The sequence below is a fragment of the Ciconia boyciana genome, chromosome 5 (genome assembly GCF_034638445.1).
Source record: "Ciconia boyciana chromosome 5, ASM3463844v1, whole genome shotgun sequence".
NCBI classification, from domain to species: domain Eukaryota; kingdom Metazoa; phylum Chordata; class Aves; order Ciconiiformes; family Ciconiidae; genus Ciconia; species Ciconia boyciana.
In genome coordinates this window covers 65,840,238-65,865,516 of record NC_132938.1, presented here as the reverse complement: position 1 = coordinate 65,865,516, position 25,279 = coordinate 65,840,238, and the positions used below count along the sequence as shown (strand labels likewise).

The following is a 25,279-nucleotide window of genomic DNA, read 5'->3' as shown; positions in this document are numbered from 1 at the left end:
GTTGTCCTGGTTTCAGCTGGGATAGAGTTAATTTTCTTCCCAGTAGCTGGTATAGTGCTGTGTTTTGGATCTAGTATGAGAATAATATTGATAACACACTGATGTTTTTAGTTGTTGCTAAGCAGTGCTTACACTAGTCAAGGACTTTTCAGCTTCCCATGCTCTGCCAGGCACACAAGAAGCAGGCAGGGAGCACAACCAGGACAGCTGACCCAAACTGGCCAAAGGGCTATTCCATACCGTATGACATCATGCTCAGTATATAAACTGGGGGAGTTGGCCAGGGACCAGTGATCACTGCTCGGGGATGGGATGGGCATCGGTCAGTGGGTGGTTAGCAATTGCATTGTGCATCACTTGTTTTGTACATTCTTTTATCATTATTATTATTATAATTATCTTCTCTTCCTCTGCTGTCCTATTGAACTGTCTTGATCTCAACCCACGGGTTTTACTCCCCCACCCCCACCCCACCGGGGGGGGAAGGGAGGGTGAGCAAGTAGCTGTGTGGTGCTTAGTTGCCAACTGGGGTTAAACGACGACACCTGTAATTTCAATATGAATAAACTGATACCTGTCTCTCTTCTATCCAATACATGGTTCCTTGGGTTGTGCTGCCTGGATATGTCATACTATCTATTATCTACATACATCTACTATGACTGTGAAACTAAATGGGGAAGGTTGCGAAAAGAAACCCCAATAAAGTGTACTGGTAGAAAGACACATGAGAGAAACTAGTAAAATGTGCCTTCAATCAAGCTGCAAGACCTTTGGGGCACAAACTGTTCTTCCACACGCTATATTGTTGCTTTGCTTTTTTTAACTGAAATACTACTGAGCTCACATGCAAAAGCAACTTCAGATCTGGATAAAGTAAAAATTCCTTCATGTCCTTCATTGTCATAACCAGTATCCTCTGGTGTACCTCGGCTGCAAGGGTCAAATGCTGAGGAGGACATGGTGCCTACTTCTTCTGATGAGCAATGCTGAAACATTTCAAAGTATTTGTCTCTGGTGTCTCTGGATGGTCTATCTTGTGCTTGTACAGCAACCCGAACTCTGCTCCACGGTGGGAATCCAGAGCTGCCACAGTTGCAAACAAATAATGCAACTAACCCTTCCCCTCCAAACATGCTGCCTAACCATCACGCTTTGAAAACCGCTTACTTGATGAGATCTATGGTGTCACTGAATATGCTGTAAGCTGATTTTGGTGCTGGTGCATCCGATTCCAAGGCAATCCCATATTCAATGAAGGAAATGGCAGCATCTAGGTACTGAAAGGCTTTTCCAGTCTTGTCAGTCTATTGGGAAGAAAATTCTCAGTTTTAGACTAAGACAAAAACTACTTCTCTCAAGTGTACCTGAATTCCTTTTTTCTCCCCAGTTAGGCAGGATCTGAAGAAAGAAAAAGATGCAAATCAGGCCTCCAGGTCATAATTAAAGGGTTCTCAGCAGAACCCCTAATGTGGTCCCAGTCATCAGCTTTGTGCGCTCTGGCTATTTGTATCTCTTCCTCTTGCTCAATGTTTTCCTCGAGTAATTTATTATCTTCACATTTTTTGGATATTATTGTCTGGTCTTGGAGGCCTGCCTCATGAGAGGCAGATGGGGCTTTCCCACTGCAGTATTCCCTCACTTCATTTCCAGAGGTAAATGGCAATTAGCAAGTGTACATTATCTGACTGAGCTATAATTAGCAAAAAACCATGTTCAGTCATGCACGCTGCTGAACTGCACATAGCAGAGAAAGCCAGTTACATCTGCAAAGGGCACTTCCAAGTCTTGTTCACCAGCAACACAATTACCGTCAGGATCCTGATGTTTCAGAGTAAACTGTTTTAGAACTAACTGTTCCATCTATCTTCCAAGGACTTTGTGATAGCTCTGCAAAGCAAACAGGCCTGCTAACCTCAGACAATGTCAGTTCTGAATCCTATTCTCTAGGCATATTCTCTAGATGTCTTTATAACAAAGGGAAATGTCTAAACATTTGGCAAATAAAGACAGCCTCCCCTCATATGACTTGAACGTACTCCAGTATGGAGCATGGAAATAATGTTAGCCAGCGAATCTTATCCACATTACCATTGCATCAGCTTTGTGCTTCAGCCTCTTGGCCTCTTCTATGTAGTATTCCATCGGACGCTGTCTGAATTGGGGACAGAGAGAGAAAAAACAGAAAACTGAGAAAAATGGTAGGATAATTATCAATTTTACCTTCATAGAGTCCAAACATCCTGTTTTGGTAAGCCTGTTACAGCTTTATCAAACACATTACAATTACGGTAGTCACTAAATGAATGTTGTCTGCATGTTCAGAAATACACAGCAGCTGAATGCACAGATAAATTGAATTGATTTATTTAAAAATGTGTGTTAGAGTAACATTGAAAACTTACATTTTGAAATAAAAACCACCGGAGGTTAGGCTACTATGAAGCCGAGTTTACTTCTTCGCTGCTATGGAAAGATAGTAGTTACGTGATCTTCTATCATTCCTCAAGTACGATACCACAAATACATTTTGATTGAAACATATAGTAAACTTTGCAGTACCACACACTCATCTCGGACCAAAAAAGCTTGCATTCAAGTTATCTGCTTACAAGGGATATGGTCACTAAGGCTTCTACAGGTCTTGGTCTCAATCAACACATAATTGATGATAAAGTTAGACCACACACATTTCTGTGCACTGGGATAATCTATTCACCATGCAAATGGCACACAGCCACCTGTGCACTAACAAAACGAGCAAGTAAAGAGTCATGCCCTCTCAGAAAGTCAGTTGCCTGCCCAGCACCTTGCCACAGATGAGTTTGCCACTTGTCAAGAATCAGACAAATCAAAACCCCTCACTTGCAGGCAAACACAAGAGACACCTCTCAGAGTTAAAAAGTACCTAATTTCTAGAGTAGCTTCCCTCAAACCAATAACTGTTGTAATGAGACCTTTGCTTTGTGGTGGGTGGGGTAAGTCCCAGACACGAGAAGGCAGTACAGGGCAGGTCCCAGACATCTGTTCCTTTCTCTTTCCTCCCAAAAGAAGTGCTCATTAAGAAGCAGAAGCCAGGGTGGCTGCAGGGCCAGCCTTGCTTGGTGTGTTCAGAAAATACAGATGAGGGGTGTAAAATAAAAACGTACTTTTCAAACTTGAGTTGAGGTCTCCTTGGCTTGGAGGTACCATTTGGCAAAGAAGGCACTGGGAAAGGATTTGTGACATCCCCTGCAGATCCCTGAAAAACCAAAGAGTTGAAACAAAGCTGGTTAGAGAGATAAGTCTAAACCAATTCCAAAGCCTAGCTTTCCTAAATTTCAAGAGAAAATGCTTATGTCCCAGGCATAGTCTATTCTCTAGATTCTCCCCCTCTTCTTACCTTCTTCCCCAGCACCCCTCCAATAATGGAAATGGAACCTTGGCTTCTTACCTGACTGCTACCATTCAAACTTTTCCCAAACATGGAGAAATTAAGTAGCAAGTTTCCTTGCACAATGGCTAAGATAGCAGTAAGGCTGCAAGCAGCACATTTTTCACAGCCACTAGCCAAGGCAGGAACGAGTAATATCCATTCACACTTATTTACAGCTTAACCACACAGCAATTGCTGATTCTCCATTACTAACTACATTATCAGGAAAAAGCAAGCAGTTAGAAAACAGCTAATACAGCATGCACTGTCTGGCTTAACACACACACGACAACACCCTAGACCACACACCCCCAGCCACTAGTAAACAGCAATAGAATTGAATTTTATAACCGAAAAATGCAAAGATCCAGCTGCAACAATTATCAACAATTTTGTAAGCAAGCTATAAAACCTTATACCCAGGTTGCAGTCAAAAACACAGGTTGCTTGTTTCTTATTTTTAAGCAATCCACTCTTTCTTTTTGTAAACACACTTATTTTTACACCAATATTGTACTTGCAGTTGTCTACAGTCAGAAACAGTTACTACCAAAAACATTATTCTCTTGTTTTTGGTTTTTACATGGTCACCCCTTCTCACCAGGTTTCACTGGTGAGATGAAAACAGATGATGGAAAGTCAGCAGAGAAATTACAATGCAGGTTTTCGGGCTAGTAACGCAGGGTCACAGATAGCCATTAAAGGGGCAAAAATGCTTCAAAGAGCTTTCTCTGGTAGCTGGTTTATCTTCCTTCCTTTTTAATATCCTCAGAGCATATTTCTAAAGAGAATCACACAGCACCCACGGGTCACAGGAAACATCCCGCCAGTTATAATGGATACCTACTTTGATGACCTTTGACAGTTCAGTGTGATTCCTCTCCACTTTCTTGTGCTTGGAGAACAAAGGATCCTTGTGGTTGCTCTTGTTCCTGGCAGTGTTATCCATGGCAGGCAGCTCTCCGCTCTCATTTCTGGGTCTCTTTTGGGCCATCTTGGTTGACTTTGGTGCAGGATGTGCAGGAGACATGGGTGGCCGTGGCGGGGGTAGCAAGAGATCTTTCTTCTGGGTTTCAAATGAAGCTTTTGATGCTCTGGAGATGGGAAGCAAATTCAGCAACTGGGATGAATATGGTGTACATATAATGTAGGGATTTTTTAAAAACTTAGTTACACCATGTACCAATTCTGTTTAAATTTCTCTGGAAGTGTGAGATGGTTTGTTAACATAAAGAATCCAACAAAAGCAAAATGAAACTTCAGGGACTTCATCGTGCATTAGATACCACATCTTCAGCTACCAACAACATACAAGCAAGTTGCTTTTCAAGTAGGAGTAAGCATCAGGATTTGTCCTTGGAGTAAAGACTTGCAACCAGAATATCAGGATGTTGCAAAAAAGGCATCCCTCCAACACAGCCCCTTTTCACTGAAAGAGGGAGGGAGGTAATTACAGCGACCAAAATCCCTGGGACAAATCACCCAAAAAGGCAAATGCCAAAAGGCAGCACTGCCTGCCTCTCCCCCTTACGGTAGAAGATATCTTCTATGGTCAGAGATACTAACCCTGACACTTGATCCTGTACATGCTTTGACAGAATTAAACTGAGTTGTTCCTCTAAGACTTGCCAGCTCAACTAGACAACACTTAGAAAGTTGAGAGGATACAAGAGAGAGACTTAAAATGCTGTGCTTTTAGAGACTATCACATTTAATAATATGGTGGCATATTAGATTTCTGATCATCTGAAGTTAGGATTACCAGGGAACTCCGGCAGCTCTAAGCAGCACCAAATAGCTCTAAACCTTGTTTCACTACTGCTCATTTACATCATTTTTATTCAGCTTCTCAAAGTTTCCAAGTAAACACTGAGCAGTTAATCCCAACTCATGGACTGCAACATCAGAAGAGGAGGAAATTAAGTTAAACCCAGTGAGGAGACTTAAGCATGACATTGCACATCTTGCTTCGTTCTGCTGTGCATGGGACAGTCCTCTCCCCTCTTCCACAACGCACTTTTCCCATGGTACAGTCCCTACTCACTGCACACATGCTCCCCAGCTTCACTACCTTGGTACAGCTGACGCTCCAGAAAGGACTATTTTACACAGAGAACAGCAGCATCCCCTGACCTGATCCAGAGCCCTCTCTCCCAAAAATGCATCCTATCCTTCCCACTCCAAAAGCAAGAACATAGCTAAAAGGGGTGCTCATTTTCACTGAGAAAAAAGGGGGGAATGAACCCCAGAATTAAAGCCCTTCCATTATTACCACAGCTGAAATATCCCTTCACTCAACTAACGTTAGCCCCAATGCCTCAGTGCTTTAAGAGTATGTCAGTGCTTTCTCTGCAGAAAAGCAGTTTACTCATATTGTCAGGACACAAACCTCAACGCTACATACCAATCCAAGTCAATACCTCAAATTCAAGCCACAAGCAAACAGGAATTGAATGCAGTAGCCCACGACTGATGCACGAGCCTCCCCTCTCAGGAACACTGCCCATTTGAAGACACGCTGTTGGAAGCATTCACTCTAGCAAAGACCGGGCCAAAATGCTGGCAGTACACTGGTATGCAAATTATGGGGTAAGTTTCAGCAGATCTACCAGAAGCACTACAAATGCTATGCTGGAATAAATGAGAAATTCCTGGCCATAAAAGCCACCTGAAATTCCAGACAGAGTTGTGATTCAAAAGGCACACTGGTTGTGTGTCCGTTAGGTTGCATACAAAAAAGACAAAGACAACAAGATGGTTTTAGAGGAAAAGAGAAATGCTCCCTACCCATCTATACATACAAATCTATTTTCTGGACTGGGCTTTGTACATTTCACCCCTATACAAATTTGGGCCAGTCACACTGAAACGCCTATTGGCACTGCGGTGTGTTGATTTGGTTAGAGAAAGGGGGAGCTGCATATCCACATGCTTCTGGAGCATCCCAGTTCAGCAGGCTCGCACGGCAGCAAGGTGAGAAAACAGAGCTCTGCAATATCCATCACGTCTACCTCTGTGTTCTCAGCTGGGAAAAGACAGGTCCCACCTAGCACAGACACCGTGTGCACCAGCAGCCAGCTGGTAAGTGCTATTCAAAGCCTGTAAATGGTGACAGCAAAAGCAGCTGAGGGAGCAGACAGTATCAGCATTAACATTGGACTTCGTTCTTTCAGCAGGACCTGTCCAATTAAAACAGCAATGATCACCTCAAAATTTATGGACATACAGTTACACTTAGTACAATATCCTTTCCCAAGAGGCTGCCAGAACTCTCTCTGCTGTGGACATGATTGCTCAGCCATGGGAACGAGAGTCACAACTTCTGGGCCACGCTTTCAGCTATTTCACCTGTTTGCAATGGGAGTCTGAGCAAACAACTCAATTAGTCTGCACCTCAGTTTCTCCATGTGCAAAACATGTTCACATCATCTTCTCACCTTACAAAGACTAAGAGCTTTAAATGCATGTGAAGTATCATGAATCTGAGAAAAAGCTTTCTGTTGCTTCCCATGCAGTGAGAGCACAAACTTCCCCAAAATAAGTATGACAGCAGAACCCAGAATGAGGAAGACATAGGCAGAGAAAAAGAAGTTCATAGAATCATAGAATGGTTCGGGTTGGAAGGGACCTTCAAAGATCATCTAGTCCAACTCCCTTTTTAAAAGCGTATTAAGACTAGTTCCCTTTCTCATGAAAGCAGAAATAATTGATACTTGAACTCTCAAGCCTTACTCACTAGAATCATAGTACAGAATCATAGACTAGTTTGCGTTGGCAGGGACCTTTAAAGGTCATCTAGTCCAACCCCCCTACAATGAGCAGGGACACAGTCAACTAGATGGCAAGTTCTCTTGCCATCCCCTGAAACCTCTAAACTATCGTGCAGAACAAGCATACGCCACCGCCCACAGAACAGCTGCCACCTCCCAGATCATCTAGGGCAATCATCTGCTGACAGATTACCACCACTGTAGTTTGGAGAAGGGGAAACGACTCCTGCATCCCAGCAGGCAGGCAGTCTACCACATTGTTTGCAACCCAAACGACATATAATTTTTTTTGCACAAATTCGTTTCCTGCACCTGGTCTGAAAGACAGCAGTGCAAATGGTTGCCTACCAGCTTAGAAGGAAAAGTAGTATGGGCACAACTGGCAATTAAATTTCTTGCAGCATAAACAGATTTTTTGAGCTACATGTCATGTATGGATCAGAGCATGCAGCAACATAAGCTGCAGGATGGACAAGTTCATATTTAAAATGGTGAAGTCTTCATTCCCATCTCAACTATTAGAAATCAAGACAAATGCCACAACATTCAATGCTTTTGCAGCAGTGTAAACCAAATAGGGGAGAACAACCAGCCACTGAAACATCAGCTTATGCTTGAATGATTAGAACCATAATCCTCAGCATTAAGGAGGGAGAGGAAGATCGGTGACACCCAAGTATCACTTCACACCTGCAACAAATAAAAAGGCAAATAAATTACATTCCCATAGCCACGTGGTTGGTTCCAGGATGTAACAACAAATCTGCAGCATATTAATTTTCAGAAGGCACATTATGTTGGAAGCAAACTCATGAGTATAAGGACAGGAGATACAATTCCTCGACTCAGTTTTATGCATCTTTCTGCCATCCCACCACTGTATACTCACTTCGATTTATTGGAGTCTTTGTTAGCTGAAGACTGCAATGATTTTGTTTCTTTTTCTGATTTCATTTTCTTCCTATCAATCTCCTTCTCCACTTCCCTCTAACAGGAAGAAAAAAAAAATTCACTCAGATTTTAAAAGTTCACGTAAAGTACAGATCAACACAGCTAAGTTTGATCAATTCCGGTTAAAAAAAGAAAAGATAAGATATTGGAACCGACAAAGTGGAAACCAAGAGAACAGCAGATGTAGACTTCAGGCTCACTGACAAGTATCCTAAAATGATGTTTTATCTACTTTTGCTTGGATAGATTATTTTGTAGTGACGGGGATGGAACTGCTAAACCTCTTGTTGCTAATAGTAATCAAAATTAAAACACTTCCATTGCTGAAAATAAGCATTTCATCTGTTCTGAATGGGCTTTTTTCTCCTACTTAGTATGAATCGTACAGAAAGGTATTCAGATTCCTCCTGGCAAAGTCATGAACTGCAAGCAATTGTGTTTTGTGATACACCTTATCAAAGGGAAGGAAAAAACAGCATTCACAGGAGAGATCACTCAGATTCCCCAGATGTGCAGGGGTTTTTGGTTTTATTAACAAGAATCTGATATAGGTGAAATTTTAAACAGTCAGTTAAAATCGCTGCCATTGTCCTCCAGAAGAACAGGAACCATTAAGGCAGAGAGATAATAAATAATACTTTTTAATTGCACTCCATAGATCTTACAATACAAAGCCTGCACATCATCAGCTCACCTGAATCAAAAAATTCAGAATAATTTGCTACAAGCCAAGAAAACGTAAAAGAAATTGCACTTATCAGTCAGCGTTACCCATAGTGTGCCTGGTGGTAGCCAAAAGCATTCCAGGACTTTCTGTCTCTCTCTCCCAAGAGTACATCCAGGTTTACGTCATTGTGATGGAGCTCAGTGGGTCGTGCTCAGCACAGAGTCTACCTCTGGCAGTGTGAACAGGACAAGGCTCCAGCACCCAGATCATGTCCTTAAACTGTTTCTCAGGTTGAGCTCCACACTGCTGCAAAAGATGTCCGGCAGCTGTACCTGACCTAGCTGCCTGTGATGAAGCCTGAGCCTCCAAGGACACTGATGCATGCTGACATAATACAGGCGGCGAGGCTCTGAGGTGGGTTTTCCTGCAATCAGACACTCAGACTGCAAGGGAAGACGTGTCTAACATCAAATAGCTCCTCTCTTGGGTCTTTGAGACACAACAGGAGAAGCGACAGATTTACTGCCTGTTTACCTTTCTCCTGCTGCTCTGCAAGAGGGGGACTGCCAGGGTCTCTCATGTTTCTTCACCATTTCCCTGCTCTTCTCAATTCTCCCCCACAACTCTGGGAAGTTCAGAAAATGACAAGACTAAATGAAATCCACACGGGAACCAAGGTTACTCACCCACACATGCTAAGCCACCTGCTCTGTGAGGAGGACCAAAAAGGTACACAGGCACTGAAATATCCACGAATACCCATTCATCATAAGGCCTGCAGCCAACTCTTTGTGCAGCTGAACCAGCTGGCTGGAAGTATATTCACAGTCCCTTTGGGAATTAGCTTTCCGAAAAACACTTGTGAGCAACTACCATCCCAGTTAAGTAAAGGGCTGTCTTGTAATTCAAGGGAAAGCAACTATTATAGCTGAATCATAGAATCATTTAGGTTGGAAAAGACCTTTAAGATCATCAAGTCCAACCATAAACCTAATGCTGCCAAGTCCCCCACCAAACCATGTTCCTAAGCACCACTGAAGGGCTCTGCAAAGGGGTCTCTGGAAAGGCCCTTACTGGATACATGCATCTTTTAAGCATTAGCATTGCTGCTAGCACCACAGCAGCTCCAGGGAAAACCAAAGAAGTCTTCTACATATTTATCCAAGTGCTGAGATCCAAAGCAGGGTTTAGTGATGGTTGTTACTACCAGTGAACCTGGTTCAGTTAAAAGTCTGCATTTAATGAAAAGCAAAAGGCATGGGGCTGCTGCTATCATCCCTAGGAATAACACAGTTCACACCTGCAGAATTTGTTCCCCTTTGTGTAAGCAAGCAATCACAACTGTTTCACGGAAATAAATGACTCCACACAGGAAAAGACTACACTGCTCAGACTGAGCTTGCATGGCTAAAGGCAGCAGAAGGTGCATACATGGACAAAACTGAAAACCGCAGACTGGTGTGGCCTGGGTCAGTTCTCCCTCTGGGCACACCCACAAACTGCAGGCAAGGTGCTCTCCCACAATAAACATTAAATAAATCGTGCAGATGACTGCACAGTCTGGGAGGTGCTTCAGATACCGTGCTGCTTTTAAAGGGGTTGCAGGGGGAGGGGGCACTGCAGCCCTACAAAACTCTGCTTGGGTTGAAAGCCTGAGAAACCCACAAATGCTACCAGGGGGCTGGCCAGCCACATGCTGGCACAGCTTGCTGCCGAAAGCTCCTCTGACATAGGAGGGCTGCAGTTTTGTTGTCTGAGAAAACTAGTATTTCAAGAAAACACAGAAAAAAATGTTTTAAAACACCAAAGCATTTGTTAGACAGCTTACAGGGCTTTTCATTTGCTCAGCAGGGCATTTGTGACCAACAAGAAACATCTGTGGACAGCTTTGATACACATTCCCTTTAGAAGTTTGTTAATACCCTTATAGGAGGAGTGCAACGGGTCCACTCCCAACCTATGAAGCAGAAATGAACTCTCTGCGTGGGTTTTTCAACCACCACCTTGGTCCTTGTACAAATCCACCTCCACCTCTCACCTTCCTCTTTTGAAGGGACTTGTCAGGAGTGTCTGTGGTTTTCCTCTCCAAGTCCTGCTTCCTTGCATCAGGGAGTTCCTTGGCCTCTGCTCTCTTCTGGTGACTGCCTTTCCCAGGGGGCTGGGGGACTCTTGACAGGAGAGGAAGATCTATTTTCACCATGAGGGACTGAGGGGCGGGGGAGTCCCTCACTGGTGAGAGCAACTTCTTCTCCCTGATAGGCAAGGGAAGTTTCTCCTTGTGAAAATCCTCTCTGGCCACAACGGCAGGCCCGTGGCTGCTAGTCCTGGTGGGGGTTGTGCCCTGGCCTTGAGGAAGGGGACTGAGAGCGAGATGCTCCTGGGCACTGCCAAGCAAAACATCTCTCATGAGCCTGGGGTCCAAGAAGGGTTTGGCGTTGGCCTGGTGGGAGCTCTTGTGCTTTCTGTTCTCAGGGGGCTCTTGCAGTGTCGCCTTCAGGTCTCTTCTGTCACTGGATTTTAGCTTCCCTTTCGTTTTGACTTTTGGCTTGTCTCTGGAAGACTGGTCTCTGACCTCAAAAGGACCAGGGTCACTCTCCACCTTCAGGTGTCCCTTGGGCCCCTCGTGCACTGGGGCCTTGCCGGGCCTTTTGATACCCACAGTCTGCCTGGGCGAGGGCTCCTCGGTGTGCACAGGAGACTTCTGGCAGTTGCGTTTGGTCGGAAGATGAGTGTCCTGAGGAGCCCTAGCTGCTCGGCTGGAGCTCTTGTGATGAGGCTCCCTCGGCTCAGTGCGCTGGTGGGAGGAATTGCTGCTGACGCCCTGCCCCTGTTCCTTGCCCTCCTCACATCCATCCCCATGGGCAATTTCGCTGAGACTCTCTGTTGGTACTGCTGGTGGGTTCACCTTGGTTAGCCAGTTGTCGAGCTGCCACTTATTAGAAGTTGGTGGGTCGGGCTGCAGGCAAAAAGAGAAAGGAAGAATGCAAGACTGATGCCTTTACGGGCTATTTCCATCCTAGCACAGCTTACCACAACCCAGTAAAATTTCCCCTTACTGTTAAAAGAGCTTGAAAGTGAAAGACCCTGATGGGGATGCTCTACTGTGTGCACATCAAGACTTATTTCAGAAACACAGACCTCGTTTTTGCACAGGATCAGTCAAATGTGTTGCACAGCAGTCCTGGATCTCTGCTAGCCCTACCTGTCACTCAGTAAGAGACTAGTCTACATGAAAGCTTCATCTTGGCTTGCCACTAACCAATTTAGTGCACAATCAGACAACACATAAAAAAAGCAGCAATTGTAAAAATTGGTTAAAAATTGGATTAGGTGCTGTCCTTGCAGCACTTTTGTAAAGTTACTTGCACACAGCACTGTTTTCAAAATGGACGAGGAGCTGTGCCAGCTATCATACCTCACTGAAGTCTGACAGGTAGGCTGTCAGGCTCCTGTGGTTTAACCAAAAGAAAACCATTTACCAAAATAAATTGTACGGCTAGCACATCAAGTCCAGCCTCTTCCGAGTCCTCTGCCTACACAACCCAACACTCACTTCCCTCTGGGTCAAGCAAGGCATGAGCAACGACCAAGGTCTGAAGGCCCCTGAAGTCATGGCCAGATAACATAATGTGGTTGCTACAAGCCCTGCCTAATCTAACAGTAGTCTGACAAATTACGAGAAAAGCAAACCCAACTAACCCTAAAACAGACAACAGAAGCTGCAAATCAGGGGCATGATTCTCTGGGGCCCGTTCTGACAATACCACGTACGTGTCAGCATCACTCAAATGTGTAGCTCATTATCTGGGCACCATCAGAGCACAGCTACACTCCCGCCCTCATCAATTCTCCCCAGTCACAATTCTTGCTTCTGAGAAGAGCCACAACTCTTCCCTGAAAAGAGAAAGCCTAGTACATGAAAGGTTTTCCAAAACTAATTAATCCCTTCTGCTGTGATTTTCTTCTCTATCCAGACTCAACTCACTGTAGAACATGTGGATAAACAAGACACATCTTCAACTGTGTTTGAGTGAGTCAATCTAGAAACCTGGTTTAAAAAACAGAGTTTGGTTTTACCATGGGTTTGTAAGTAAAATTAAACCACAAATTCCATTATACTTTTCAGTATAACGGATAATTTTCAAATCGGCTTTATTTTCATTAGAATTTTAACTTATTAGCCACTGAATAGCATTTTTTTGGTCAAACACATGGTGAAAAGACTTAGTAAACTGGTTTATAATGTAGGTAGCTATCAGACAGTGGCATACCCTGATCCTTTTCTAGCACTTCTACCATCGGGTATCTTGTTTATGATCTACACCATCATATGGGTTTTCATTAGGTTTTCTAAACACAAAGGATAATAAGAGACCTTTTTTGTTTTGTTGTGTTTTTTTTTTTAAAAAGAAGGAACTATTGCCTATAGGTCTTAAAGTCTGTGCTTTTGCATGTGAAGAACTGACTATAAACAAATGGGCCATGTGCACTAACTTGCTCCTTGAGCACCACAGATGAACAGTCTGCTGAATAAAACAGGATAAAATGGTCAATAGCTAGGACTTCACTAGAGTGACAAGGATCTTACAATCTAGTATTTTCAGGACAAACCAGGCAGGATTTGGTAAAAGAGGAGAAGTATAACATCTGTTTCCTTCCAAAGACACCCAAACTGCAGAGGGCAAAGTCTGTAACTGAACTGCTGGAGGGTAAAGTGTGTTAGATGTGAGATGAAAAGATATGCCTTCTCAAAGCTTGTTTTCTGCACACAAAATTCTCCCTGTTCATGCGTTTCTAAGGTAAAAGAAAGGAAAGCTAGGGCTGGGGGAGGGAGGGAGAAATAAATTACAAGGTTTCTGGGCTTTGTGAGAGTACCTCAAAACTGTCAGTGGATTGGTTTACATCAGCTGTGGTCCGTAGGATATAACCATGCACTTCCTACTGGCCTGAGAATGTTTTGCAAGCTGGAGGAATTGTTTGAAACCATGGGACATGAGCACTTTTGCAGCAGATTTTTAAAAAATGCATTGTCTCAATTATGAAACTTTAAGGCACCAAGTTCTGTTTGTCTGCTTTTCCCAATAAAAGCCTCAGAAATGCCAGTGCAGCACTATCTGAGCCAAATTCAACAGAAGCAAGTCTAAGCACATTCCAGCCCTTCCTGCAGGTCTGATCACTTCAGCTGCGATCAGGGAGAAGCTGAATCTGTCACTCACGCACAGGAGCTGCAGGGAGGCAATGGCTCCTCTTAATGTATCAGGGTATCACCCTGAAGCAGCCCATAGCCTTGGAACCCAGAAAAGCTGCACGGGAAGAGGTGGGCCCCAAACACCCCAGACAAGCCGTGCTTCTCATTTGCGCCTTGCTTGTGTCTTGCCAGTGAAGGCACTAATTCCTCCAGGAATGTTAGACAATGATACCAAAGGAGAAGGGGGAACGCTTCAAGGTTATGCACGTAAAAGTCTAATTCTGCTGTTACTATGGGTTATTTAATTGACAAACTCTAGAAGGGAAGCAAAGGGCAAGAAAAGTCTGATGATGCAGCAAAGATGTCAAGGGGACACCTGAACGATGACGGTATTTCAGGTCTCCTGTCCTGATGGCATTCAGACAGCAGAGAGTCTGAGGCAAGAGGCTGTATTAAGCAGCCTCTACATTTTATTTGCATTCACCTCAGGCGCTGACGCTCTCGGAGGGTCATTTGCTTCACTGTCACTTGAGTTGCTCTCCGTCTCTGAGTCTGAAGAACTGTCTGAGTCACTGGTGCTCCCTGACTCCGGGCTGCTGGAATGTGCTGATGCCACACTCTTGGGCTGGGACTGTAGGGCACTGCAAGGCCACCATGAGATAAAATTAGAAAGCATCATGGGTGAAGGTTACTTACTTATTATATTGACATGGCAGGATTCAAAAATAAAACTGAAACCCTGTGTTTTGGCACTGAGGGGAGAGGGGAGAAGGCCAGAGGAATACATTGACATACACATGATAAAGCACTGGAATAAAAAAACCTCTGGAAATAATAAAACCTTCAACTCCAACCCAGTCAGACAAATGCATAAGCAGGACACCACTGCTACAATATGAAGCTACATTTAGCCAACCAAAGTTTAAAAAACAACCAAAACTGACAAGTGCTTTTCTGAAAGCCCCAACCCTGAGAAGAAAAATTTCCAATAAAGGCTAATAAGACAGAAACATACATTCCAGGATGGTTTCTCTTTTTTGTATTTTCCCCCTTAAGTTTCACTAACTTCATCTGTGTTACTTGGTTAAGGTGCTGCAACCGTTTCATTAACAGCCATGACAAGCAGCAGCATTTTTTGCAACACCCTCCCCTACTCAAAAGTGTTTTCCTCCAGCAGTGGCAATGTGAGTGGATGGAACTGGGGGAAAACCATGACTTTTATGCACAGCTTCTTTTTGTTTTGAAATGGGCTTACAAAATCAAAGTGCTGATATTTTTATGTTGGAAACTGTTTCCCACGTCAGTATCAACACATTTGTATGATTTGGAGGCAAGCTCCTTGCTGATCCAGACTGATATCATGAGAACACTCTATTTCAAGAGCTTGCAGAGACGCAGATCATGCCAAGAATGGGTGTGTCCTTCTGCAAGTCTGAGTTTGTAGACCATTACCCAGCGCTTGAAGAATATAGATATCAAGCCAAAAATGTATGTCGGTGCTCTCCTGTAGGAAAAATTCTGGGCTTCTCCACCTTTCTTCCTCTAATGCTGGAATGTGGCTGTTCAGTCTACCTTGAATATTGCTTCTGCCTAACAATACATGGCAGGAACTTCTTACAATCAGCTGCCTTATCAGGAGGAGCTCAAACAGCCTCAATGAGTCTACCTAACCCTCTTCTGTTCTTCACCCGCTTGGCTGTTTTGGGCTTCCTTCTGAACTAAAACTGGACTCACCCCTCACTCATCACTACTACAACTGAAAATCCCATTAGCTCCAGTGTGATCTACATATACACTGGTGGATGGGAAGAGGAGAAAAGAAGGGAACAGTTGGGGAAATACAATTCTGGTTCATAGGCAAAATCCAGCGTGCCTGGATTATTCATTTCTAATTGGAGCTTTCTGTAAAACCCCACACAACTAAAGCAAATTTTCAACAGCAGCTTCAGGCAGCTAGAAACCAAAGCCTGTATCTACAAGAGAAACCAGGAGCCCTTACCCATCTACCCCATATATAAAAAGTAGTTTTCTTTTTCCTCCTTATTTGGTCTAGCTAGTAGTTTGGGAACAAACCTGTACCTTGGAGGAGCAAGTGAAGAAGGTGGCTTTTCAACAACCTGTTTTGTTCACAAAAACAAAGAGGAGAGGGGGAGGAAAGGTTAGCTTAAGGAACTCAGAACAACGCAACAAGTCATGATGATTTAAAGGGATGTCTGTGTGCCTAGTGTATAAAACATCTAAAACTGACTTGGTCGTCACCACTCTCTTCACTATCACTGAGCTGCAGGTCGTCCTGGAGCATTCTGAAAGACAACCAGAAGATAAATATCAGCCAAGGCAGACACATTTTCAAGCAGCAGACACTGAAAAAGACTTGGTTTGTGCTTGCCAAAACAAACCAACCTCCCACATCCTTTTTGAACATTCGGCATGCTCAATCTGCTAAACCCTGTCACTACCTGAATGAAAAAATGATAACACACAACCTAAGCATTTTACTGTGCTTTCCAACTGATCTCAGGACATTTTGCAATGGAGGTCAGTATCGTTGGCTGCCATCTACAGACAACAAAGACAAAGTTCTGTGAGGGGAATGCTCCTCAACTAAGGTTAGCTAGCACACTAACACAGCCAACAAAGGTTAGCTAGCACACTAACACAGCAGGGTGGGGTGGAAGAAGCCTGATCCTTATACAGCAAGAGACTAGCATGCTATTAGCTTGCACTGGCTCCCTAAGGGGCAGAAAGCATCGTCTTTGCACCAGAAGCTGTGCGTGTTCACGCTCTCTGCTCTCACGGGCTGTGAATATTTCTTCTGTCACAGGGGTTCTCTTTTTGCTGCTGAAGTCTCCTATCACACATACATATGTAAATGCTAAGGTCAAGTCTATCTCCTATTTCTTCTCTACACAATGAACTTCATATTCCTGCACATCTCAGCAGTAACTGTAACATCGAGCAGTTCAGGTACTCAAAGCAGTTTAGAAGTGCGGAGGCACAAACTCTGTTTTACTATTGCTAGAGAGCAGGCTGCCTGCAAATGTTTCCAAAAGCGTAATTTAGTCCTCTGCCTGCAGGTGGTCACTACTGCTTGCAATTTCAATGCATTACCGAGGTCCTCAAAAGGCTGGAGGGGAAGAATTTGTGGGGAGGGACCCAAAGTTCTCCCAAATTGTTATCCCCCTCTTTGGCAATCATGCAAGCATCCCAAAAGGAGTTGGAAAACAGACAGGCAAAACTCTTGCTATTCAAAAGTATAGCAATTCAAATCTTGAAACTAGCTGGAGACCAACTCCTCAACCCAGAGAATTACACAAGTGTCATTCCAAAAATGGAATAAAAAGCTTGGGAACTGAGACAGGGATTTTAATCAATCAGGTCAAAACTCTGTTTATTTCAACCTCATTTCAAACTAAGGGTGCTCTGAGAGAAGTTTTTCTCATGCCCAAATAAGAAAAATATGCCTCCAACCCCTCATGACAACACATTTTATAGCAAGAAAACAAATATGAAACATCCCTGGTGAATCACATCACCTTGGAAAAGTGGGGAGAGAGTTAAAAAGGAAAACTACGCAAACCGTCACACTCTTTCAAGCCTTCATGTCAAATTATGAGCAAAGCGAAAAAGATTTATGGCTCTATGGGTCACCTCTAATGACCCTGAGCAGTTTGCTTTTATGATTCCATGACAAAAGAGGAGTAAAAACTTGAATAAAAAAGTGATTCCTTTATTTAAACACTATCCCCACTAACTAGACCAATTATTTTACACTCCTACCAAAGCAGCTGACATGCATGGAGATACTTTCATTGAAATAGGACCACGTTTACTGCCGAAGCTGGCCACGGTCTCACAACGAACAATTCCACAAACCAGAAGCGACGAATCTGCTCTTGTCCACAGAGCAGGACAGCATGAAGAAACCCCAAAGGTCTCTGTGTCTACCAGTACAGAGCCAACCTCTCCCGCACAGGTGATGCCTCCTGCAAAGGTACTGACTCCACAGGCCCCGAGTACCTCTCACTGATGCAGAAGAGGATCTCAGTGCCACAAAGGCTCTGTCTGATTACACTCGCGAAGACTTATGTGCTTTCTTTGTTCAGGCATTTTGACTTTGCCATTCCCCTGTGACTATCCTCCATCTCCCAGCCTCCACTGCTTTATTTCCTCATACACCTTCTTGGTTGAAATCACCTCTTGCCTCTTCTTTTAGAGTAAACACTGAAGGGAAGCGCTATGAGACACCACCTTGGAAAACGAGGCCCCTGAATTTCCTACAGAAGGCAAACGGCACACAGTCTGCAGCAATCCTGCATGCGCCAACTTCGCATGTGGGCTAGAGCCAAAGCTCACTGCCAGTCCACTGAGAGACAAAAAGGAAAAAAGAACAGCAACAATACAGCCACTCTCCACACTTCTGGGCAGTTTGGCCAAATGTCTACTAGCATCTCAATGAATTCTTTTCATTTTTTTTCCAACCCGTTAGGGAAGGCAGTCCTTCAAAGGTGATAATGAACAAACTTCCAGGGATGCTAAAAAGTTCTGAAGACATTTTCTGCTTTTTGTTTTAAGAATTGTGGACTACAGATGCATTTCCTTTAGAGGTAAGGGGATAACGCAAGGAAACACTACCTAGATCTTCTTTTAAATCTGATTTAACTGCTTGTAATAAAAAGGACTGCCTTATTCACCTGAGCTGCTGGTAAATAAAATGCATCAGCATAAAAGAACGTTGCAACTACTTAAGTTCAATTTAGGATCAAGGAAGAACACTAAAACTTTAAATGAGTCATACTTCTGCAAGGATAGACAGAGCCAGTTTCCCCAAAACAAGGTTTCAACAAATTGTTAAATAGCCTAGTTAAAGAAAATAAATCTGCTTTAATAATTTTAATGCTTTAATTAGCTCAGGAGTTAATAGATGCCAAGTTTTCATTTGCAGGACCTGTTCATTTGCAGCTTATATACACACCATCAATCTCCCTGTAAAGCTATTTTAGCAAGAGAAGCAGGACTAAAATTAATATCGCTTGCCAAACAACCCCACTGAAAGCACAGGCTGATTCCTCTCTGCCAGCCTGGTTAAAGATGCATCACCAAGAATGAGCTTGGAATCTCCCCTTTTAAAAGAAGGGCTACTTCCATTCCAGTGCAGCCAGGTGCTAACTTCAGGGCTGTATTCAAGAATGAAAGCCATCTGGGAAACCCTTGCATGCTCTGTAAAGCTGAATGCTTAATTTAGGCACACAGATGCACCAGGATTTCAACCTCTAATTAACCAGCACAAACGCTGTTTGTTTTCAGCCAGCTACACTTTGTAACACGAGCTACTCTAGGCAGCTGAATTTTCAGACAGTCACGTGAACTTTGAACAGCAAAGAAAGCAAGCCCTGTTGTGCAAATGAAAACAAAAACAAAACAAAAAAGAAGGGATACATCAGTTCAAGGGAAAGATGTAGAGGAAGTCCTTGGGCAAATCTCGCTTGACTCCATTTTGGACATAAACCTAAGCCACCCTGTTCCTCCTGCTTCAACTGCATTTGTCAGTTGTGGGTATGCATGTCCCTGGTAGACCAGCGCTGGCTCTAAAGTGCGCACAAGGACGCTGAGCAGAGAGGGGATGTTGGCTAAGGACAGAACTATGTACCATGCCAAATTTACCATTCTGGACCTTTGGGCTAAGAAAGGAGTATTTTCAGATTCTTGTCTACCGTAAAAGTCTCTTCTCTCTCTGCCACCTGGACAACTGACTAAAGTGCTAGAGGGATTTTTACAAGCAGCTGAGAAGAGTTGAAATAAAGATGATGGTTGTAGGGCAGCTGAGGAGGAAGGCAGAGCCTGGAGCAGTTGAAACTAGTATTTTTAATAGTGCAATGAAAATTTCCAGAAATCGTTCAGGAGGAGCAAGCTCGGGTGGAAGAAGGAGGAGCAAAATAAAGAATGGATTAAAGGAGTAGTTGACTGCTCAGCAAGACACTATCCCACACTCCCAGCCAGCGAGGGCTCCTCTGCATGATGCTGGAACAGTATTAAAAGGGTTGTTTTACAGATCTTACAGAGCTTGAGTGCAAAATTCTACAATCTCAACCAAGATGGAGAGACACTCTTCCTCTTACTTGTGACTAGCCCAGTTTTGGTTTTGGTTGTTTTTTTTTTTTAAATTAAATTGTTCATGATAAGGAAAAGGAAAACAAGTGGAGTAAGCTTTGTAGTCTGTAGTTTGCAGCCTTCCATGGAACAATGTATCATGGAGTAACATGAGATCTTTATACATCACATGAACTGATAGGCATTTAATGGTTCAGCAATTGCCTTGCACACAGACCCCTTAGCATTCTAGAAATGGAAAGATTTGTATTTGTTACTTAGGGCTCAGAACCTATCAACGGTGCCATCTGGCCAGGTTAATCCTGAAAGACTAATGTCAGCCCACACAAAACTACTTTCAAGCAATTTCTGTAATTAACCTAATTAATAGATAACCACTTTCACCTACAAGGACAGTACCAAGTTATTTTATCCACCAACTTAAAATTTTCTATTGGAGCGATTCATTTCTTAGTTGGCATTTCTTCCTAGCCTTGTAAAACTTTTGTAGTGATTATGCATAAACATCTTACACTGAGACTCAAATTCTAAGAAGCTTTCTTCTGAGAGAAGACATAACATGATAGGGAAGAGATATATCAAGAAAAGTAGAAATATATAAATACTATTTAAAAAAGCTATAGAAATTTCATCTTCACTCCACTTTGCAACTAGCTAACATTATTAGAATATAAATTGACGTTTTTAGAAAGTCCACATGGAAGTTTTGTTTGTTTGGTTTTTTAAATAAAAATAAAATTAAGATAACACTTTTTAGAAAACTTTTCCTTGGCCAATTGCAGAAAGTTATACCATATGATTGCTTTAAAATTTCACCCCTAGTTTTCACAGTTTTCCTAGCTTAGCTTTACTAGCCCTCATAGGCTTCAAAACGATATGCAGAATAGATCAGATTCAGTTTGTACCCCTTATGATTTATGTCAGTTGAATGCATTATTAGTAGTTTGAATAGCACTAAGTGTGACAAGATGTTAAGTAGCTACAAATTAAAAGAGAAAAAACCCCTTCAATCTGGTACATTAATAGTTGGGGTTTTTTCTTCAGTTTTGTTTTGTTTTTAACATGGTCATCTTAATCATGAAACAGTAATGTTTCTGTTGGTGAAAATTCCCTGCACTGAAATTTTCTGAGAAAAATCAGACTGATAAAACCTTAATCTTCGGAATCATTAAGTAAACCAAATTTTCATTAATTCCAGGTTCTTTTAAGTAACTGCACAGTAGAGATGGGAACTGAGTCTGGTTACTTACGATGTTCCTGGTTGAGAACTAGGCAACGTTTTTGAAGGTGCGTCATACTGTTCTGTAAATAAAAAATGAATTGGTTGGTTTTATTTGCCTCACTTGTAGTGTATTTTACCCTATGGTCTCTGAGCATCAGATTAGAGAGTCACTTTCTTCCAGGACATAATTGTTTGCCGTTGGATTATTCATCACTCCAAATGGGGTTTCCTAATGAAATACTGTTTGTTCTCTGCTGAACTGCTGCCTTAGTTTCTAGGTAATGAATGTATAGAATCTCTTAAGCATTTTCTAAATTCATCTCTGTTCAACAAAGCACAGGAAATCGTGCTCCTTAATCAATGTAAACATTTGATGTTCTCCTCAATGTATAACACACACAACTATCTGTCAATATACACATAGTAGTGTGTTTTCTTTGGATTTCTACTTACTCTGATTCTGTGCTACAGATCCAACATGCTGTGATTCCTAGAAAGAAAGGATAAAGTGCAAATTGAGAATAAAATACATCATCTCTCTCTTAATAGCAGCATATTGACGATTTGTTTTCCACTTGTTTCTTACTATAATAAATACTTTGACTAACTTCTCAATGTATGACTTTGAAGTGTCCAATAGTCTAAGCTGGCCTGACATAGCTAGGCATGGACAGAAATGATACGTGCTACTGCCACCAAAAATGTGTTGCTAACGCTTTAGTGGTACGTGCATTTTCGAAGGAGTACTACAAAAAATTTGTAAGAGCTATCAAACATTTCTGTTTAACCCAGTCAGCAAGTATTTTTGTTGACAATAAAGATAAAATGTTTTTTGTGCCGCAACAGAGATACTTAAAATGTTTCTGAAAAGCAGTCACATTTGAAGCCCACGACTATAACAAATGTGTAAGTCATTGAAACATTATTCATTCATCCCCCCCTCTGGCTCAAACATCTTACAACTCGAAAAATACAAAGCTTGCTTAAAAAATAAAAAAGAGGAAAGATAATTATGCTACCATATAGCCCACTCAAAAACAATTACTCAGAAGCACAATCTAATTCTCAGTAAAACGATGTGTTGCAAGCAGCCGTTATACAACTCGAGATCCATTGTCCTTTAATTTATCTGACTTCTTCTAAAGATAATCTCTCCTGACAGACTTTAGCTATGAAAGGGGGACAAAATCAGATGAAAACACATGCAAGAGCCGGAAAGCTCTCTTCTAATTTATCAAAAGCCCTGGCAAAAAGAGGGTGTTTTACCTTTGTTGGGAACGGAAATTTGGAAGGCTCTGTTGTACTAGGCGTATGAATAGCTGTCAGGGGAGGTGGCCATGAGTGGGTCATTTCCTGGAAAGAGATTGAGAGAAGCAGCTTACAGTATTTTTGCTGATACACACAGGTGAAGTTTTACACTTAAGAGATTCATATGGATCTACCAAAAAAAGTCCTTGTCGACCCGATCGCAAACACGAGAGACAGTACTGCAGTGAGAAGCCCTCCTTTGAGCGCAGCAGCCAGACCATGGTGAGGACTTGCTCCTTTTCTGCAGCATACTTACATTGCCCAAGTAACAGCAATCTCAGTGAAGATTGTGGAGAATTAAGTACTTACTGTGTTTGCAGGATTAGGCTTCAGCCTTACAGCTATCACAGTTAATAAATGGAAAAGTAAATAAAACCCGTATATGAGTAGTTCTGGGTTTTTTCAAAGCGCAGGACTTTCCTATTACGGAAGTTCTTATATCCCCTTACAGCAACAACACTCCGAGAGGCTTTTCATAACTCAAGGAGGTCAGCCAGAGAGCTCTGACTGCCAGCCGATCCCCATGCTATTCTGCCTGAAACACTAGCTTTTGCTCTGACCAAGACATCTTTGACGCAGAGCTCCGGGACGTGGTTTCAAACCAAAGAAAGAGACCGCCCAACATGCTATGTCTTTAGGAATCCTTCTGCCCTGTTCCCCTGCCCTTACTCTCACCCACCATCACTACCAGGTACCAGCTTCTCTGGCTCAGCCATGGTCCAGGTGAAAGCAGAGCACAAACACCATGGCCATGGGATAGGGCTCGGCAGGCAAGATCAACCTCCAACCTGCCTCTTCTGGCACCACAGCTGGGCCCAGACGAGCGTGCTAAAGCCTTGGCTTGCACTGCAACAAACACACATGAAAAGCCTAGCACAGATAAGGATCTTTGTCTTGAACATACACTAAAATACTTCAATGGGGGTTAATCTAGATGAGGCCTTTGGGGAAGTTGGGGCTCAGAAATTCAGAAACACCTTGTTGAAATCACACAAGACACACTTTTCTTGGCTCCTGATCCTCAAGTTTTAAATCCTGAAGAGCATAATAGTTGCTCCAAGAAGTAAGTGAATTCATATGGCCTGTCACCCTCATTGCCTTTGCAGGAATAGTTATCTCAGGATTTCCCCCCAGCCCAACATCACCTCTGTACTCAAGGTGTGCACCCACCTTCCCCATCCAGAGTGGCTGTGATCACAACTGTTCCATGTCAACTTCCTGAAAAAAGCAGCATGCAGAGTAACACAATACTGGCACTTTGCTCAGCTCAGAAAATTAGGGATTATGTTCATGCTGAACGCATCTCATGACAAGCATGCACCACACACAGTTTGCTCAGGGGCTTAAAAGAAATTAATGAAGAACGCGTCGGTGCAAAGTACATTTTTGTACTTTTGGCACCAAATAGACTGAAGCGTGAAAATCTCCACTGTGTTGTAATTTACAAGTGCCATTTTTTCATCAAAGCACAAATATGAAAGTTCAGAAGTGTCCCTACTTTCCTTATCTATTAGGAATAACATAAAATGCAAAGATTTACAGGGAAAGAAACCACATTGCTACCTTTGGCTCTATAAGCAGGGATCAGAGCAATCTACAGGCGTTTACGTGCAAGAACTAGAAGCAGCCTACAACTAACCTCGGTAACTATTTGATCACATTGTTACCACCCTTGCCTTCTCCTTTCTCCTTTCCCACTGTTCAGCTCATTGCTCACTTCACTCACCAGCTGTGCAATCTTTCAATAGATGATAAACTCCTCAATATACTGCACTACACCTCTTCATGTATTTGTACATGCTTCCCTGTGGTTGCTACAAAAATAGCGTTATGCATTACTAACAGGCAAGAAAACAGGATGTCTCATGAAACACGAAAGGATATAGTACTTCCAGGCGGAGTACTCGTGCTGCAACACCGATCAGCACTCAGTAGCTAGTGAGCACCTGTGCACAACTACCTTTCAGCTAAAATGCTGCCCTGACAACAGCTTCTTGAGAGCAAAAAGGCATCAGGATTTTGCAGCCTGAAGCAACAGTGAGGGAAGAGAATCACAGAAACCAAACACCTCCGTTAGGACTTCGGTGTCTCAGAATAATATTTGACATCAAGGAACTGTCTTCTCAGTATCAGCATGACCGGCTTGCAGATCACAGTGCATTTTCACACCGTGCACAGTGAATAGGTGACACGTACTCAGACCCAGCTACTGGGAGCCTGTGCACTGCTCACAGAGCCAGCTCTGACACAAGGTTACAGAGACAGTTCTGCATCAGAGCTGGCTTAGCTTTGCATGAATGGACTAGAATTACAGTGAAGGAGCAGCAGCCTAGCAGCAGTGCCATGTGCAGGCGAGTGGGAAGGGTGCAGGTGCATGCTCCTGTTCAGGGCCACGCTGCTGGGACTGGCAGCATGGACAGGAGGCAGCATGTCCAGTGCCTTTGGAGGAAGCACTCAGTAATGGCAACCCCCTCACTTGACAAAGGAGCAGCTCTGGCTGTTTCGGATGATTTGTCAGTCTTGCCCTTGGACTGCACCAGACTGTATTACACTTACATACTGATAGAAAGACTGGTCTTACAACTCCAGCTGTACAGCTGTACCCAAAGCTAACTTTTATCTTTACTTCTCCACAGCGTATCCCAAA

General features: G+C 43.0%; 1 protein-coding gene across 11 annotated transcripts in view; it reads right to left on the bottom strand.

The window, feature by feature from the left end:
* AFF1 (ALF transcription elongation factor 1) overlaps positions 1 to 25,279 on the bottom strand; it is a 135,830-nt gene that overhangs the window by 19,237 nt on the left and 91,314 nt on the right. For 10 of the 11 annotated variants that reach the window (XR_012042823.1, XR_012042824.1, XR_012042825.1 and 7 more), the window contains 12 exons: positions 22,591 to 22,677; positions 21,778 to 21,814; positions 21,353 to 21,404; positions 16,240 to 16,294; positions 16,065 to 16,108; positions 14,476 to 14,632; positions 10,842 to 11,759; positions 8,075 to 8,172; positions 4,263 to 4,509; positions 3,150 to 3,241; positions 2,092 to 2,155; positions 1,171 to 1,307 (listed from right to left, as the gene is read on the bottom strand). Coding sequence is in view for 8 of the 11 variants with exons in the window: in XM_072863337.1 (XP_072719438.1) it covers positions 1,171 to 1,307; positions 2,092 to 2,155; positions 3,150 to 3,241; positions 4,263 to 4,509; positions 8,075 to 8,172; positions 10,842 to 11,759; positions 14,476 to 14,632; positions 16,065 to 16,108; positions 16,240 to 16,294; positions 21,353 to 21,404; positions 21,778 to 21,814; positions 22,591 to 22,677 (1,988 nt within the window). In the remaining 3 variants the exon portion in view is untranslated. The remainder of the gene's footprint in view (positions 1 to 1,170; positions 1,308 to 2,091; positions 2,156 to 3,149; positions 3,242 to 4,262; positions 4,510 to 8,074; positions 8,173 to 10,841; positions 11,760 to 14,475; positions 14,633 to 16,064; positions 16,109 to 16,239; positions 16,295 to 21,352; positions 21,405 to 21,777; positions 21,815 to 22,590; positions 22,678 to 25,279) is intronic. The other variant, XM_072863331.1, reaches the window with a different exon arrangement.